Raw genomic sequence first — 19239 nt, 5'->3', positions numbered from 1 at the left:
CAGGCAGTAAAAGTAAGAGATGGAGCAGAAGGAAGGTGACAGGAAGCAAAAGCTTCAGTTAAGCCCATGTATCATGTGATCTCATGGACAAAATAATGCTGAGAATAACAGCGAATAGACACTTACACCAGGTCCAGGAGGCCCTTGTCGTCCCTGTGGTCCATTATTACCCGGCAGACCCTGAGGGACGCAGATCATAACTCTTAATTATTAGCTGCACTCTCAGTAAGATGGTTATTTTCTAGTACAATTAACATCCAGGCTACTGATGGCAACCAAACTCAGTCGCTGTTGCATCGCTGATGTCCAAACTCCAGGTCTGCAAACAAAGGCCTCCAATCAAACTTCTAGATTTGGTTTTACTTCTAGACAGTTTGTAGAAAACACAGGTGCATTCTTCCTGACTCCACAATAAGACTGTTGCCTTTTTCACAGTCTGTATTATAGTTTCCTCAAGGTGTTTAAAACCATCTCCGCCATGTAATGTCTTCCCCATGATACTGTGGTTTGAGGAGAACACGTGAATATGAAACTGGAGCTTTAACTTTAGGAGCACATTCATACCAACTGCATTACAATTCTGCATTTGGTCAGGTTTTCTTACGGTATGACATATAATAACATGATATATAATAGCATGATGATGGCTTTGATCTATCTCGATATTTATAGGCCATTTAAACTGAACAAATTTAGTGTTATTAAAACACATTTTCAGATTGTCCTGGAAAACAGTTTAACCTAAGGTTCACTTAATCCTTTCATTTTTAGCTTGGAGGTCTGAAGTTACTTTGTGGTCGTGCATTGAGGCTGATGCCCTTTCAACATGGACACACTCCTTGTATGATGTTCAGTCTAACCTGGGTGAGGTTAAACATAACATAATCTAAATCTACTAAATTATAACGAGCCAGAATGTGACATCAGAAAAAAGTCACTCTGGTGCCACACAGTAAACACTCAGCTCCTCGCGATATCCACGTCTCACAATGTCTCTCTAATTGCTTTGAAATCGTTCCAAATTTAGCAAACGCACATCTGGAACAAAGAGATTCATAATTTCAAAACAAAAAAGGTTTTAAAACGTTCCACTGGCAAGCAAAGAAACATTACACGAGGCATTCGGAAGAGAGCCCGCCTGGTGTTAAACTGTGCACATTCCCATTACTGGCTATATCATAATCCAAACATTCAACTTTTCCCTTTTCTATTTTTCATATAAGAAAGTCAGCTTCCTGCATTCTCTCACAGGAAGCCAGGTTCAAGCAAAATGTATAATTTCAAGCTACAAAAGGTTTTATTGTGTGCAGGAAAGCTCCCGATACCGATTTTTATGTGCATAGCACCACAAAGAGACGGTTCTTTCTGTGTTAACAAGATTATTTTATTTAAAAGACTGAACTCTGAGCTTAGATGCACAAGTACAATCTTGATGAGAACTGCACTGTCTCTGGGTGTTGCAGTGAATCTTTGCAAGACTTCTTTTGGCTTCTATACACCTCACAAACAATGCAGTGCAGTGTTTATGCCCAGTGGACGAGTGCGATGCTGGATGTAGTCAATAAAGAGCTATCTGCTTTCCCCGTTCTGCTTTAGATGATACAGACTAGCACACGCATTGTGAACTCATTTGTTTTTAAAAGCTGCTTCTTATTTATTAATAATTATTGTTCAGTACTTTCTATCTCGCTGTCAAAAGAATGGTGATAACAGAAATGGCTGTTGTATTGATGGCCTCTTGTGAATTGACTCTTATCAGTATTCAATGCGTCCCCTTCCCTACTGCTTTCAATGCATCCTGAAAAACTACAATATTCAGATATATTTACATATCATCAAAACTGCAATGATATGTGATGTGTGCAGACAAAGCCTTGCTCCACATGTCTACAAGCTATAGTCAGGAAATCAAAATTTCGAGCACACTGCTGATTCAAACAACAACCGAAGAAAAGTAATAATCAATGTAATTTGTGTGGTTGTTATTCACAAACCAAAAACAGATCGTGAGTTAAAGGTCCAGCGTGTATGATGAGGTGTCACACCAAGACCGTTGTAACACGAGCAGCTGAGCGCAAAACTGAGGCGACGCCGTGGTTTCTTTCAAGACTTCTTCCATACTTTTAGCAGCTGAACCACGGTTTTGCACTCGGAGGCTAACGTTACCGTAGTTTCACACTCATGTTGGAAAAGTACGGTGGCCTTCAGGTAACGTAAAAAACGTGCAAAGCTCTCTAGAGCCAGCGCCGTTCTGAGCTACCGTAGAATCACGGCTGTGCAACGTGAAAACCTGCACCCTTTGTGGTTATGAAGGACTCGTTCTAAGCAAATTAAAACACAACGGTTATTAGTTTTAGGTGATTATACACCTAATAAAAAATAGGGTAACACTTTATAATAACTGCACGCTATGAAGCATTAGTTAAGTATGAGTAAACACTTAATTCATCATTTATAAAGCATTGTCCCATACTTGATAAATGATGGATTCGCCATTTGTAAATTAAGTATTATATAATGCTTCATTGCGTGCAGTTATTATAAAGTGTTAGCAAGCCATAGGACCAGAGAGAGACTTCTCTGCTGCCTCTAACAGGACCAAATACAGGACAAACTAAAATAAATGGAAACACTTTATAATAACTGCATGTGATGAAGCATTATATAATACTTAATACTTATAATACTTGTCCTGAAGGGAACCACATGACAAGCCTGCAAACTATGCTCTAAAACTAGCACTAAGGGGATGACTGTCTGGACCCCTGTCAGCCAGCAAAGAGACAGCAGATGGATTATGTGTAGAGTCCTTCACCTCAGGAGCGAGGCCAGGACAAAACTGTTCTCTTATCATATTACGTGTTTGGATAAAACCTCTTCTTTCTGCCGACACATTACGCTCTGGCTGCGTTACTGGTTTGGTATTTACAGCCCAGGTGGGTATTATAAGGCGCAATTCCTCTGTAAACCACAGTTACTATATTTATACTTTAATGTTTTCTTCAACTGGGGTAAGACTTGTATGGTTTTATGAAGAAACAGAACATTTAGATACGGGAAACAGGACCACAGTACAGCAAGTACAAACACAACATGAAAAACAATGTTGCTCATCTTAAGCACATCTAATAACACTATTTATTTATGATTGCTTGTAATTGTCTTTTTCCAAAAGACTGAATCGAAAGAATAAAGACCTTGTTTTGCTATGCCTACATGTCTTTTCTCAAAACCAAATCCAATTGTCCTTTTTCGCATCTTTAACTAATGATGGTATCAGCAAAAAGACATGGCTTGATATTGATATTGTCTTTTTTTATATTCACATCAAAGCTGCCACAGGATTGTGTTTTCATAACCCATTTAACTCAAAACTAAATAAAAATACCCATATTATCTAGTATATAGCGTTGTAGACAACATGAGTATGTATATGCATCACTATACTATATTGTAAAGTTACCTGTGTAACGGTAACCAACAGCGGTAGTGTCAGTGCATTGCCTTACCCTTGCTCCCGGGGGACCGTCTCTACCAGTGGAGCCCGAGCCTCCAGGAACACCCTAAACAAAACACAAACAAGCAGGTTTCACAACACTGACTGCGGGGAACTGGACATTTAGTGAGAATATAAAACAATACAACAATATAAGAAAAGTAGCATTAAACTGCAAAAATGTGAAGTTTTTGGGATAGCAGTTAAAAATACATGTACGCTTTTCCTTTAGATCCGAACATTACAGTTCATACCCTGTAATGTTTACAAGGCATTTCATCTGCCAAATTCCATACAGCATAACAAAGAATGACTTTAATTACATATACACAACCAAAGGTCAAAACAGATAAGGGTTTGCTGTCTTGCTCAACGATGCTTTGACAGCAGTGGTCATAAAAGTGATTTGTGGACGGTCACTATATCGTCAGGCCACCATGCTGCTCCATCTCCGGCTTCATCCAGCTCTCTGCAGGTCAATGCACGCAGCGATTCCAAAATACAGTCATGGATTAAGTGTTGGGGTGATGTATCACTGCACTTCGGTATTAGTGCAGGAGAGCTCATAAAACAGGAGAGTTAACACTGTAAAAGGTCCTACAAATTGCAGGCCGGGGTCGCAGAGGACAGGCCGGTTATGATTAATGATGCGTCCTTGTTTAGATGTTGGCTGATGTACGTTCTCCCAAGACATTTGCAATAATGTCTCTCCGACCATTTCCTCCCATGCATCTACAAACGCGCACACACAGACACAGACAAGCGAAGTAAGCCAGTGCAACAACTTGAATGTTGAAGAATTGGAAACAAAGAATGATACCGGAAACAAGTTAATATGCACAGCAAACGCTATTCAGACCGCACTGATGTTTCACATAAATAGATAATGATAAGTTATGATGAATATAAACTACAAAGTATTTATTATTAACAGTTGATAATTGCTTTATAACGTAAAACACTGCAAGATGTTTTAATGTATGTCATTATATTTCGGTCATTATTGCAGACACATTATGTTATCAATAACTCATAAGGTGTAGCAACGAGGCCAGAGGACTGAATGATCAGAATCCAAGTGATTCCTATTCGACACATTAGCCTCGGGATTGCCGCACACACACACACACACACACACACACACACACACACACACACACACACACACACACACACACACACGCATTTGTTGAGATTAAGTGTAAAATGAAGGGCTAAGAGGGGTAACTATATACATCTGCGAAAGATCTAGAAGTGACAGAGTTTAAATGAATGCTACGCAATCTATATTCCACTCTAACAAAACTAAAGTGATTACATGATAACGCACACATGCACACACACACACACACACACACACACACACACACACACACACACACTGATAAACTGAATGAAAATGAGTGAGATGGACACACACACCAAGACAAACACACATTTTTTGCAGCTGTATTTTTCACTGTCAAATTGAAACAAAGGCGGAGAGGACGCTGATGACAAGGTTACATTGTATTTTCTGCAGCGAGAGAGAGAGAGAGAGAGAGAGAGAGAGAGAGGAAGAAAGGGTGAGAGAGAGAGAGCTGAAGAGAGGGAGAAACTGAGAAAGGGAAAGAAAGAGCAAGAGGTAATTGATGTTTTAGAGTTGTGATATTCTCTGTGGTCCCTCGTATATTACAACAGGGCCCTGGAAGCTACAATTCCCCCACTGAGGAGACACACACACACACACACACCTCTGACAAAACACATTATTACTCGGAAACATAGTGCGGCACGGGGCAGCACTGCCAGCTTTTATTAATAGGACTATGCAGGCAGAGAGAGAGAGAGAACTAGATAGTGCTGCATCAGAAAGTGTTGCAGTTCTCCGTGAGCTGGTTCAGAGACTAGTTGTTCTCTCCTCACAAAACTGGTTATTGTGTGTTCCTTCCTTATGCAAATCCTTGAAATGGAAACAGATGTGGTAAAAATTCCCAAACTATAAATAAGACTTCCAATCAGTGACTGAATTTGATTCTGATCAACGAGCAAGTCTCTCAACAAAAGAAAGAGAAACAAGACATTTCAGGCACATGAATATCAGCCTCAGCATAACAACAGCTTGTCTTTACAGCTGCCTCTGTCATAAACACCTGTCCACACTACATTTGATTGAGGTTTGTAAAATATTGTCTTATAATGAAGACCCTATTAGCACAAACTTTCTTAATAATTTGAAGTACAAAGCCACTACTCTAGGATAGTGATCGTCCTCTGCAGGGTATCTTAATGTCTTAAAGTACAGTATGAAATGCAATGTGTGTGTGACTGTGTGTGTGTGTGTGTGTGTGTGCACTCGGAAGGCAGATCGATGTATCAGCTGGACATGACTCGTGATCGGTTGATGGAAGCAGCGACTGTAACAAGTTGTGCTCTGGTGCGGAAAGAAAATAGTAGCGGTCCATGAAGGAGCTGTCTCTCAAAATCTAAACTTTTGCAGCTCCACACGAAGAGCTCGACTGCAGCTAAATCTGGTCGTAATGAATTTAAAATGAGTTTATCCACCCGTACTCCTAAATGTGTGTGTAAAAATTATAAGAAAGTAATCTGCTTAGTGGCACAATATCAGTTTTTCTACACTTGATTGAAACTGAGGGACATTCTGATGTAAAAACTGTGATGATAATGAGGTGCAAAGCAAAGATGGTAAAATTGATTGAGAAGAACTAGGAAAATTATCTGGCAGGCAGCATTTTAATACATGATAATATAAGGCTTATTCCACTTGTGCTGCTAAAACTTAAGGACCCCCTTATGAGAGATATTGCGAGATATATCCCCTATTAGCCCAGCATACTATAATATATCACTATAATGGATATTAACAAAAACTGTTGCCTGAGTAAGCCCAATAATAGTAAACTGAATTGTGCTGTGTGTTATAATTTCCCTGTGAACCTCTTTTACATAATGACAATGTATTATGTTACCTTAATGAATCCTTTAATATTTAACCCACCAGTCTAGTGGGAATGAAGCACATGGCTCAAACCCTGAAACTCTGAAAGGCTCGACACTCCCATGGTACACTCTCACAAATGATAAACGGTTTCGCCCAATTAGCTCGATTCAATCTATTTTCAAGTCTGTGTGTGTGTGTGTGTGTGTGTGTGTGTGTGTGTGTGTGCGTGTGTGTGTGGACGAGGCTTGGTCGACCCTCTTGTTGCAGCTGTTAATAAAACACAACTTACAAAAATGTATTGGAACGTTGAGTTTTGTGATCTTATATAATTCCCAGCACACTGTTTGTAGCAGCAACACATTATTACTGTTGCAATGTGTCAAGGAATATATGTTTGTACAAATATGGATTTTAAAAAAAGGACAAATTAATAACATAATTTGTATGTTTTTCCTGGTCAGAGTTCCTTGAACATTGACTCTGTCCTTGGGGACGTTCAGGGCTCCCAGTAGAACTCCGTTAAATGAATTCAGTATTACCTCTGATTGGTTCACTGCCCAATAATGGAGACGCCGTTAACGATTATTACCATCCCGATGATTCCATTAAGCGGCTCTGTGTCTGTGTCACTGTGCATGTGTGTCAGCAACAAAACAGTCACACACACACACACACACACATGCAGACACACACACACACACTTTTATATTCCCCTCATCTCTCTCTAACTCTCCTGGTCTTTAACTCTTTCACAAAACTGCACAACAAATCCAAAGTGTTGTTAAGAATAGTTAATTCAGACATTATGATGGACAGTATTATAAATGCATGTAATGGAGTTTGGATTAAGATGAAGGCATGCCTTTTTTGTGGCCCTTTACTTTTAAGAAAACAAGAATAACCAGAAGTGTTGTGGATGCTGTGTATTCATTTCTGGGGTTTTATGGGTATCATTTTAAAAAAAGCAGTAACAAAGCCAAAATGCAGCACTGCACATTTGGTTTTGAATAGCCTATGCCTTTGTGGCATCTTTTTTATGACATAAAAACATATTTTGACAATACAGAATTTCCGATGTTGCACTTGGCTGAAAAAAAGCCTCTGGAGCAACAGTTACTTGGCTAATGATTTACAGAGATAAATACTCTTAGAAAGAGTTAACAAACATCTTTAAGTTGGGCTGGGCTAATATATAAAAAAAATAAGTTACAGGAATGCCTTTATAGGGCAACAAGTTTCATTTATGTGAGCCTGCAGGGCCATGGCACCTCAGTGATAATGGATGTAGGACTCATTTGTATTCTCCACACCCAACCATAGGAGAACAATTTACACACACACACACACACACACACACACACACACACACACACACACACACACACACACACACACACACACACACACACACACACACACACACACACACACACACACACACACACACACACACACACACACACACACACTGCTGGGTTTCTGATAACCGAATCCTACTTAGCTCCTTTAGTCAAGAAAGAAGCAGAAGGAGAAATTGAAAAAGAGTTGCCTCTCCGGGTTTCACTTTGTGATGCTGGGAATCATATCAACAAGCCCCAAACATACACTTCACCTCCGTACCTTACTTTAACGTAATTTCTTTTATTAAATGTTGTCTCACCATTTGTCCGGCTGGACCGATCTCTCCTCTCTCCCCTTTTCCCCCAGCAGCACCCTGTAAAACAAACAGTCATTACATCTCAGCTGGACCAGTGGTTACAATGATAGCTACCAAAGGACGGGAAAAACAACAATAAGTTATCTTAATAAGATGCTGAGCCACCACAAGCCCCCATGAACAGCTTCAGCGTGCTTTGGACAAGATATGAGATTTGAGGCATCCGTCAACATTTGTCAGTTTATGGCAGCAAATGGTTGACAGCTCAATACTAAGCTTTGATCTAATTGCACACATTTTGTGACCTTACTGGAGACAAGTGGGAGTGAAATGGCAAACAGCACACTTTTGTGACTATTTTTCATAATGTAATGCTACAAGATTCACTGGCAATAACATACATTTTCATGTTTTACCAGTTTCATTTCTTTTCTCATCATACTTTAACACATCCCATCAAAAAAGGTCATATTTAACTTGATTTGATGTTTTCTATAGAGTAAGTTGAAACGTGGTTTACGGGTTGTGTGGAATTTAAATGTAAGTTAAATGTCGACGTCAGTGGTTGGCCAATATATTTGAGATGATAAGATGTAATAAGATAATAATAAGATATGTTGTGTTTGTTAACCTTCACAGCATCACTGAGAGGGCGTTTGTTTTTACATATTTTCCAAATGATGGTGTATTTATAGCCTCAGAGACCTATAGGCACCAATTGATAGAATAGTGCACTCAAGAGTTTTCAGATAAAAAAATGTTACGACACCCTGGATATCTATCTACGACTGCAAGGCGGTACTATACCGAAAAAAGTTTATTATTATTATTAGAGCCACGGATTTTTGTTTGCGAGAGGGAGCTAAATTATCTTCACCGTATCTTAATGTTGAAATTATCAAGTAACTGTGGAAATATCCAAGATCTGGTGTTATATTGCATTTCAATATGCACATACAAACTCACACAAGCGATGTCTTACCGGGGGTCCCTGAATGGAGAGACCACTGGGTCCCTGAGGACCAGGAGGCCCTGAGGGTCCAGAAGGGCCAAGCTCTCCCGCTGGCCCGTGAGGTCCCTATTAAAGAACAACACAATGGATTTCAACGTTCAGTTATTAACAGAAAAATCCGTTAAGTGCTCAGGAAAAATGGAAACGTGAACATCTTTAATCCCACGAGCACTGAGCAGGCTCCCCTCCAAATGAGCATCATGTGACGTGAACTCCTCCACGTTCATCAGCTCATTAATATCACATATTCATGAAAAAGCATTTCAACCACTGTATTCTTTCAGTAACAATGTAGAACCAAAATAGCACTTAAAACAACATTTAAGTTAGATTTAAGATGAAAAATAACACATATAAACATATTTGATGGACATGAAAAGATGGATGTGTGCCCTTTTCCTCAAAGGCTGCACCTACTCAACACATCAAATATCCATCAAGTTCAGAACTACACACTCTGGTCAACATCATTACTACATGCTGGGGGGCTTTTGCTTCCATTGGCTGCTTCCATAATGAGACCTATAACAGGAAATAGATTGAGACCCTTGTCCATCCATCTATAATCAGGTTGTGCGGTGCGGTGGCTTATTTGATCCATGTGTACGAGCTGCAGACAGGGTTCCTGCAATGGGTGTCAGAATAGAAGCATTCCTGCAAACCCGCCCTTAGTCGCAGCATTCGGAGCTTGTCGGCTCAGCAGCAGAAGCAGCCAAAGTAATCTTCACTCTGGCTGTGATTATTGTTTTATTGTTCAACCTTACCGTAACTGGCTTCATGTCTTTCTTATCCATGCAAACAATCAAAATAAACTTGGGATCAGACATGAATTAATTCTGTGTGTGTGTGTGTGTGTGTGTGTGTTGAGGGACAGACGGCTAAAATGTCCCAGTGCTTGTACTATAACAAGTAATGTATCCAGATGGATTTGTGAGAATAAATAAGTATGAATTTATGGAGGATCTGTTCTCATCCAGCAGAATAATCCAACTATTCAAATACACTTGGCTGTCGCTGCAGAGGGACAAATACTGCTGAGCTAAGTGTGATCTGGCAGGCATGTATTATTACATACGTATGTACTGTAGAGGCTGTGTGTGCCAGCAGGACAGAACACCGCATCTCCCTCCAAAACTAATACATTTACACACATCAGATATAACACATGTGGGCTGTATAAAGACTTGCATTAGTTTGACTTTGTCTTTGTTTCAGTCTTGGGATGTGCTACGTTTTAAATTCTGGGTGGGCCCCTTCATGTAGAGCACTGGATACACTGTCATTCAACTTTGTCAAAGTGCGACATATGGTTGAGATAAACCAGCTTGTTTTGTTGATTGACAGCCCTGCGTGTCTAGGCAGTAGTGGCAAATACCCCGGCTGCTTCTTTCAAATAAGAAAGGCATTAAAACACATCTTCTATAATCTCAGATTAAATTACAAAGATAGGAATTGGCTATTGGCATTGAGAAATGTCCAACAGCATCAGGCCTTGTACTGCCACAGCTGGATGCTTTGGACGAGTTTGGAACAGATTGCCATAGCAAAACTGTAGCAGATGCAAACTCTACAATAAATCATGCATTAATAGTTCAAGAAAGGATTTTCTGGAACTGTGTCTATTAAGCACAGGGTAGTAGAAGAGCCGATAAGAGCCTCAAATCTGAGTCCAAAAGGAAGATCTGGTAGCTTGAAAAACCGATATAGGCTTTTCCAAAATGACTCCTTCTTTCAGTCCAAGGGAGATTGGACGGGTGGGAGCTTCACATCCTGTTTGTAGCTTGGAGGGGCCGCTGTGTAAAAGACCCTTTGTTTTGTGTCAGGGGCATTACTTACTCACCACAAACTGTTTTCCTTTTATTGTCTAATCGGGATGGGGGCTGTTCTGTCCCTGAAGGTAGTGGTTTGGACCAGCATGTGGAGATTATGAGTAAAATGTATAATAAGCAAGTCTCATGGCTACGAGGGCTCCCCATTATTTTTATTGATAAACAGGACAAAGTGTATTCGCTTCCAGTTTCAACGTTTGCCTCACGTAAAGTTAAACTGATTGAACTTATAAAATGTGAGATCATGAGGTTCTTTAATGTTCAGCCTGCTCCTATGAGGGTGCTTCTTCTTCCCCAGTTAGGGACGCGACACTGATTGAGACTAAGTACGTGCTGAGAGTTCTCTGAAACTAAGTGCATCTTACTAACCGTCACTCCTGGCTCTCCTCGGTCTCCTCTGGCTCCCCGTATGCCTGGACCGCCCTGAAACACAGGCCAAACACACACTGTGAATACAAGTCAGTGTTTTCAAGTCGTGCACATAGATAGAGAGGAATGGAGAAGACATGCCTCTGCAAAAAATATGTCTCCCTCAGACTCCCTTTTAAACATGTAAAATGGAATTCATTTCAAAGGTTCTAATAAAAGTGGAGCTGCACAGGTCTTTGATATGAATGTATTATGACATTGACGGACAGAGGCCAACGCTGATCTGTGCAGGGAACTGCACCTCTGGGCTCGGCACTTTATCACGCTGCAAGTCGGTCTGGAGCTGTAAACCTCGGGCTGACCCCGATAGCCAAAAGGTTTATCTGGGGACAAACCCACATCTGCTAATCATTGATTCATTTGGGATACTTCCTCTTCCCGTGTTTGCTTAAATAGACCCTCCCCTGGGAATGAGGGGGTGACTCGGTAGTTCCTGTAGCATTCAGGCCAGAGGGGGACAGGAGGCATGTTTACAAGAAGGGCGAGGAATATGAGAGGAGACACACAGATGAGGTCAAACCCACCAAACTGTTGACCCAAGACTTAAGTTTGATGGTTTGCTTTTACCATTCAGGAGTCGTTAGCTTATTCCTCATCAGCATCCATCAACAGTAGAGGGGTGCTGGAAAAAGATTGTTTAACAGCCAGTATGGAGAGGACGAAGGACAGTCACCAATAACTATATAGACTACATATGGTATTTGGAAATTTAAATAAGGTTGACTTTAAAAAAGGCTTAAAAATCTTTTAAATTCTCCTTTTGGCAGCAAATAGACAGAGTTAAACTACAGGTAAAGAACAGAACAACGGTACTTTTGATTCATGTTTTGAGAAAAAATATAAAAAATGAATAATTGTGTTCGTCAACTCTGCAATTTGTCTCTGAAAGCTGTTTCTTATTCATTTTTGCAAACAATTTGAGTTGGAGGTCGGGCAAACTTGCAGAGAAAACTGAAATTAGCTTCAAACAGCAGCAATACGACTAATTGTGTTTGGATTTTTCATGGGTCTTTAATTGTGATAGAAAAAAGTACACCACTATTATCATGTAACTTTAATTTGATGCCAAAGGCAAATTTCAATATTTTTTTTAAACAACACTAGGATCTCGAACAGCGTGAGCACAATTCAATCCCAACAAACAGAGATGGCAGGCACAGCAAGTCTTGTTTTCCTTAATGTCAGACTGATTGTGAAGTGATGTTCGGTATTGAGTTTGTGCCAAAAGCAGGCAGCAAAGATTGCAATTCAGTTGAGGCAATCAATTTTATTTCAAACACGACTCAAAGATTAACAAAACTGAAGAGGTCTGCTGCTGTGCAAGACAGTAACATGCATGCAAATGACAGTGAACACAAAGATTTCTCTCAGCAAGGACCAACTGTGTTTTGGATGGTGATACTAAGTTTAGAGCAGACTTCTGCTGCAGCCATAATTCAGATTGGCAAAATGCAGTCCCATCATTGTAGATCATAGGAATGCTTTTAGCTCCTAGGATCAGATAGCAACAGGTATAGTTTCTTGATCGTGTTTTTAATCATTTTGTTTTCCATCTTATTTGCCTTCCAGTTGCCTTCTCATTGCAGTATTCTGTGTGTTTAGATACTGCACCAGGTATCCCAATGGATCCAGGTATTTATTTGGCTTTCTTCCAACTTCTTGGTTCATCAAAGGGAGCAAAGCCTCAGCAGCACAAACACAAATGAGGATACTAAAAGTCTCAGTTTTTTTATAGTCTGTTAGGATTTTGAAAGTTTGGCTCTCTATATGAAGCGTGTGTTCCATGGGGGATACAATACATTTATTGTGTTACAACCATTACATTGTGTTAACAAGGGGAATGGTGCTGCCTTTTCATCCTTCTTCAAAACCCCACTGACTAAATGGTGCAGTTTTAGCACCAAAGTGCCTATGATTTCACTATTAAATCATTCATCTCCGTCAATACGCTGCAGTTAAAATGTGATTTAAGAAGCCCATTCAATGGCAGCGAGAGAAACAGACACAGACAGAGCAATAGACACAGGCATTAAGAAAGAGGCTTCTAGAGAAAGTTAAAAATAAAAGAAGCCTCAGGCGTGTGGATGAAGTGAAGGTAGAAGAGGAAACAGAGAAAAGAAGAAACAGAAAGACAATAAAGAGATGAAATCTTTACAGTCAAGCTATTGATCTGGGTTGGACAGAGAGTGAGAGAGAAAGGGAGAAAAGATATTGAGGCGACACAAGTCAGTGCACAGCATAGAGTGGAGAAATATGAAGAAAACTGAGAAAAGTCTTTACTTTTTTAAAAACTTAAATAGGTTTTTTTCCCCTGATAACATGTTTAAAGACGAGATGAGATAAACTTTCATGACAATGTCTTCAACGTAGCTCAACTACTGGTAGTTTAAATGCAATACTTGAACCGATGTAACTTGCATTAGAAATAAGGGAAGATTTGTCGGCACATTGTTCATAGCTTAGCTGACATAATTGCTGTATAAAGACAGTTAAAACGTTAACGAGGAAAGAGACAAATATGTAAAAGAGGTATAAAACCGGAAGGGAGGGCTGTGGCCTGTGGACATAACCTTACAAAAGAGTAAGTGGATGTGGCTCGTCGGACAGGGATGACAATAGGGGGGATTGTAATCGGCTGTGATGAATGGAATCACCATATAATGACTTTCTCAAACTACACTGGTGTTGATGCACAAACCCTCCCGCGCCTTAGTTACCCTGAGGGTGGAGGCAGAGACGAAGAGAAAAAGAAAGAAAAAGAGAGAAAACGAAAGAGATATAGAGACGGGGGTAAAGAAGAGAAAAGGGAATGGAAAATGCAGAGTGGAAGATAGAAAGAAAGAAAAAAGGAGAATATAGACAAAAGTCTCAGGCTGTAAATGAGCTCATTTACTTGCTCTCGTCTCTCAGCCTCCATCAGGTCTTACCTGCGTGAGAGGAATAAAGCTTCTCCCCGAGCTCATCCCTTCTCTCTCACTTACTGACACTCCAATGAAAACGGCAACAGATTTGTATTAAAGTACATTAAGAAAATGGGCACGGGACTGAATGGGTATGGATAATACATGCATTGTGTATACACTGATACATGTAGTTGAACTTTTTGATATGGCGAGCCTTTGAGGAGGTGGACACTGGTCAGGTAGAGATTTGATATTTGTCAATGTCTATCATCAACTATCAGCTATCATATTTTGTATTTTGAGATTGTGTGAATAAATTGGGTTTTATGTTTTCTGTGGTTGTATACCTGCAGATCAGTTTACAACAAATTCCCCCTTGAGGGAAGAAGATTGAACCGAGCTGGATTACAAAAATAATTTGCTTTTTTACTTATTTACGTGGCTGACTCGCTACCACTATTGATCATACAGACACTTCTGGCTTAAATACTATGTTTTTAATGAGAGTCTAGACAGTCAAAGGGAATAACTGATGCATTAATTCTCTGAATGAGAAAATGAATGCATTGAGGTATCTATACCATGGATAATAGGATATAAAAGAGATAGAGCAGTTCCACACAAGAAATAGAGTAAAAAAAGTGTCTGAATAAGTTATTAAATGAAAGAATAAATACCAGAATAATAGAACGAGTGGGTACTTACAGGGGGTCCGGAAGGTCCTGGAGGTCCTTTGCTGTCCTGGGAGCAGGTACAGGCATGAGGCATGGAAGGGCACTGCTCCTCAACTCTCTGAAAACACACATTAATGCATTGAGTGTACAATGTTTGTATTCATTGAATACAACATTGAACCAAAAATGTTTCTGACCTTTCTGAATCAAAAAAAGCTTCTAAAAAATAATGCTTTCATGGATCCCGGATATCTAATTAAGGTCTGACTCCGTGTATCTGTATGTTGTGTGGTGTTAATTGATAATTGGTGCAATTATATACAGTATGTGTGTGTCTTTTATATGTAGATATATGTATCACATACATTACATTATTACACACATGCACTAATAGTGGCTGCATTTCATTGCCAGAGCTAAACGCCATTCATAGAGATTAAACTTAATTTGCCTTAAATTCTAGTTTCATCATAAAGCAATTTGATTGTAACCAAAAGTATCCCTCAAATCATCTGTAATATCAAGAGGCATAACATACTGCACCCTCAGAGAGGAGAGACAGTGAAAACATGTTTAAAAGTGTGTGAGAGAGTACATGCATGTGTTGCATTTCTTACCAACGCCGGCAGCTCGCAACACTTATCTCTGCTGGCCCAGGATGTGCTGCAGATGATGTCAAACATCTGGAGCTGGAACTGTACACACACACACACACACACACACACACACACACACACACACACACACACACACACACACACACACACACACACACACACAGCAACCAATTCCAATTATACTGCAAACTAAATATTATCAGTTACATTAAACAAATGCAGAAGTAAAACAGAGGAAACATTACACGTGTAATATTACCATGGTATTTTGTAATGATGTGGTTTCGTGGTGTTTCTGTGTCGATAAGAAAACAGAGGAGAGACAGGCTGCTCTAATGACCAGCTGAAACGTGCTGGGAGATGTGTGAAGTCTGGCTGAGAGCTTCAACAAACAAAAAGAATGTGAGGGAGGCTTCACCAATATTAAACTACAGAGCCGGCTATATAGGCTTGTGTGTAATTTAAAGTGTATCATCACGACTGAAGAGACAGCCAGCTGACAGATATTGTTTTCATTCATTTCAGTAGAAGAGCAGCATCTACATTTCTAATTACCCAGAAACCAAATGTTTGATTTCCCAAATCTCAAACAAAGGATTTATTTCAAACTTACACACATATACATCACTGATACAACTTGAACTCTGGAAAACTCCTACTTTGAGGTAATGACTGTGAAACCTTGTGATATAGGAAGTGAAATACATACGGACAAGCACGCGATTGCAGACTTCGATGAGACTTAGTCAGCTAGTGAAAAACTGGGCGGTTGTTTCAGTTACACATTTATAATCTAAGATATGACTTCTGTATGGAGATATTTTGCCAGGTTTGGTCAGGTTTCAGATTAATTTACGTGGAGATAGCACCCCCATTGTCCTCAGTTAAGAAAGGTGCAGAAGTCCCAAGTTTAAAAACAGCCAGTCGACCGTATCTCTGTCAAATGTCTTCTCTAAAAGAAATAAAAGAATAAAATGATATTTGAACCAAATGTTTTTAATCCCTTAAGAATAAAGATCTGTCCTGCAGCCCGTGTGAAACAGTCTTTTCCTGGTGATTATATGTAGTATTTCTATTACTTAAAAGCGCTGAAAATCCACTCCCCAGCTGAAAATCCTTCAGCTCAGCTGTCATGAAACGGGCGCAACACTCCCATCTTACAGTAAGAGTCCAATAGGAAACATAACAAGTTGTGGAGCCTAAAACAAATGAACTATTCAACTGAAGTTCCCTTCTGGACAACTGAAGGTACCGACAGAAAAATAGAATAAACTGGCGCCAGATAAAACAACAATATTGGTTTAATTATCTAAAAGGTTACTTTCTGCTAAGACCTTTCCAAACATGACGGATACAACATATTTTTGCAATAAAAACGTCTTAACTCAGCATTTTTTTTTTGAAGCAGCTAAGAAGTGTAAATTTACAAATAGCGCTCAGTATTCCCAGAAGCCCAGGATACCTCACCCTGTTCCCTGGCTGCATGTGCCAAGGAGTGTTTGAGTGGGTCTGCCAGCCAACAAAGTATATGTAAAACCTTTTGTACATTTTCCACTTGCAATAAATAAAACAAACTCCCCCTGAGAGACTCACTAAAATGTTCTGTGATATAAGTGGTTATTTCATAGGGCACAATGGTCGACACGCCTACCTTGCTGACTAATCATTGTAAGCAATGCACATGGGGCCCTTTAAAACCACATTTGATTTTTATCAGAATTTCATTTATTCTCTCTTTAACTTTGGTCTACACCATATCTATGTGTTTTTTTGTTGTTTTTTTCATAGGCAATGTTTTTTTTTCTGGCCACTCTTCCATAAAACCCAGCTCTGTGGAGTGCACATATTAAACTGGTGCTATGGACAAATACTCCAATCTCTGTGGTGGAGGGTTCCACCTCATTCAGGGTTATTTTTGGTGTCTTTGTTGCTTCTCTGATCGGTGTCCTCCTTGCCTGCCTTGCCAAATCTGATTTACTTGTATTTTTGATCATGTGACACTGTAGCACCAGATCTTATTTTAGGGGCTTCCTAGCAAAGGGGGTGAAAACATATGCATGCACCACCTTTCAATTTCTGAAAACCCGTTTTTTTTCATTTCCCTTCAACAACTTTGATTATTTTTGTAAAGATCCTTTCCATAAAATAAGAATCCCTTTTCATTCCAGGTTGTAATGCAACAACATGGGGGGTTGTACTGGGACTGTGCTTCCAGTGTGGAGGACACCTATCAAATGTCTATGACCAGTGGGAACTCTTAATATACAGGTATGCAATCATTCAGTGTGCACTTAATAATTATGCAGACAAAAAATCATACTGACTGGAGCAGAGTTGTCCCGTCTGCCTCTGGACTGAATCATCCTTCCGAGGATCTCCACTCCATCTGTGGTGATGTTACCAGCAGCACTGACGGACTTCTCCCCAACCACGGAACAATCTAACACCACCTTCACAGACGTCTTGCTGACGGTCACATGGAGCTGCATGGAAGAGAGAGAAGAAGGTGCATCAGATAGAAGTATTTCCCAAACTACAGCTAGATGTGAAAATGTATCTAATTTGAGTTTTGACACAAAACGCTTGAGATTATGGTAAAACAGCAACAGCTTAAAGAGATGCAGATGTGTGTATTTTGTCCCAATAGTCAATCTTTGTCTACCCTGTATTATCCATCAGTATTGCCTTAAATAAGTACCAGAACAACTGAATAGAGTCAATACAACAGAGTTGTTTCATCATTCTAAGTGCAGCATTTTCACAGGTCTTGTATCTGTGATTACTTCTGTTTACGGGCCACCTTTTTACTGACTAATAACAATAAAAACGGGTTGAGTGGGATTTTTATGAATGCAGGTTAAAAGCATCTAAGCATATATATTGGCCTCTTCCAGTCAGAGTGCCAGTGAGCTCAAACGGCCTTCTTCTTAGAGGAAACCACTGCCAGAGCCGTGAACCGTGAAATACAACTGGTCACATGGTTAATGAGCAAAGAGGGAGCTGCTTTCTGGTGAAGGATGGTACTAAAACAGACTGTCAGCACCTGTGTTTCAACATTATGGGAGGTTTTGTATCACTCTTTCAGATCCTCAATAAAAATATGCATGCACTGCATGTTATAGGAACATGCAAGCAGGAGTGCAGCACACACACACACACACACACACACACACACACACACACACACACACACACACCTCTCGTTCGCAGACAGTAACGAGGTGCAGCTAATGTGAAGTTAGACAAAGTTCATATTAAAGTGTCAGGGCCCATTCCTTGGACGGCTGCTTTATAATGACTTTCTGTCCTCATCCTCCATTTTGCACACTTCACAAGACATGACGTGTGTGTGTGCGCGTGCATGCGCACGTGCGTGTGTGTAATATAAAAGAGGATGAAAATCCTCTCAGGTACGGGCATTCTGCCAGTATTTTGGAGCATTTAGTGGTTGTTGTTAAGTTCTAGGGAATTGCCTAAGGTGTATAAACAAATAAGTTTGTGTGTGTGTGTGTGTGTGTGTGTGTGTGTGTGTGTGTGTGTGTGTGTGTTTGTTAAAGATGGCAGTCCCTCTCTCTGGTTCCTCCATTTACTTTAGCAGTGACTCAGATTTATTTTCAGTCTGGAGGAAGTTTATTGTTGAAAATTGACTATTGAACCATTCCTCTGTTCTCGCACTTGGGA

The 19239-nt window shown here is 40.0% G+C and overlaps 1 protein-coding gene across 1 annotated transcript in view; it reads right to left on the bottom strand.

The window, feature by feature from the left end:
- Window positions 1-19239, bottom strand: part of col14a1a (collagen, type XIV, alpha 1a) — a gene marked incomplete at its 5' end in the record, with an annotated part of 111230 nt that overhangs the window by 13459 nt on the left and 78532 nt on the right. Inside the window, 8 exons of the mRNA XM_079227028.1 lie at window positions 127-180; window positions 3510-3563; window positions 8098-8151; window positions 9077-9172; window positions 11305-11358; window positions 14973-15059; window positions 15559-15636; window positions 17883-18041. Of these exons, the coding sequence (XP_079083154.1) occupies window positions 127-180; window positions 3510-3563; window positions 8098-8151; window positions 9077-9172; window positions 11305-11358; window positions 14973-15059; window positions 15559-15636; window positions 17883-18041 (636 nt within the window). The remainder of the gene's footprint in view (window positions 1-126; window positions 181-3509; window positions 3564-8097; window positions 8152-9076; window positions 9173-11304; window positions 11359-14972; window positions 15060-15558; window positions 15637-17882; window positions 18042-19239) is intronic.

Source organism: Taurulus bubalis (genome assembly GCF_910589615.1).
Source record: "Taurulus bubalis genome assembly, chromosome: 12".
Classification (NCBI taxonomy): domain Eukaryota; kingdom Metazoa; phylum Chordata; class Actinopteri; order Perciformes; family Cottidae; genus Taurulus; species Taurulus bubalis.
This window is presented reverse-complemented; position numbering and strand designations above follow the sequence as displayed.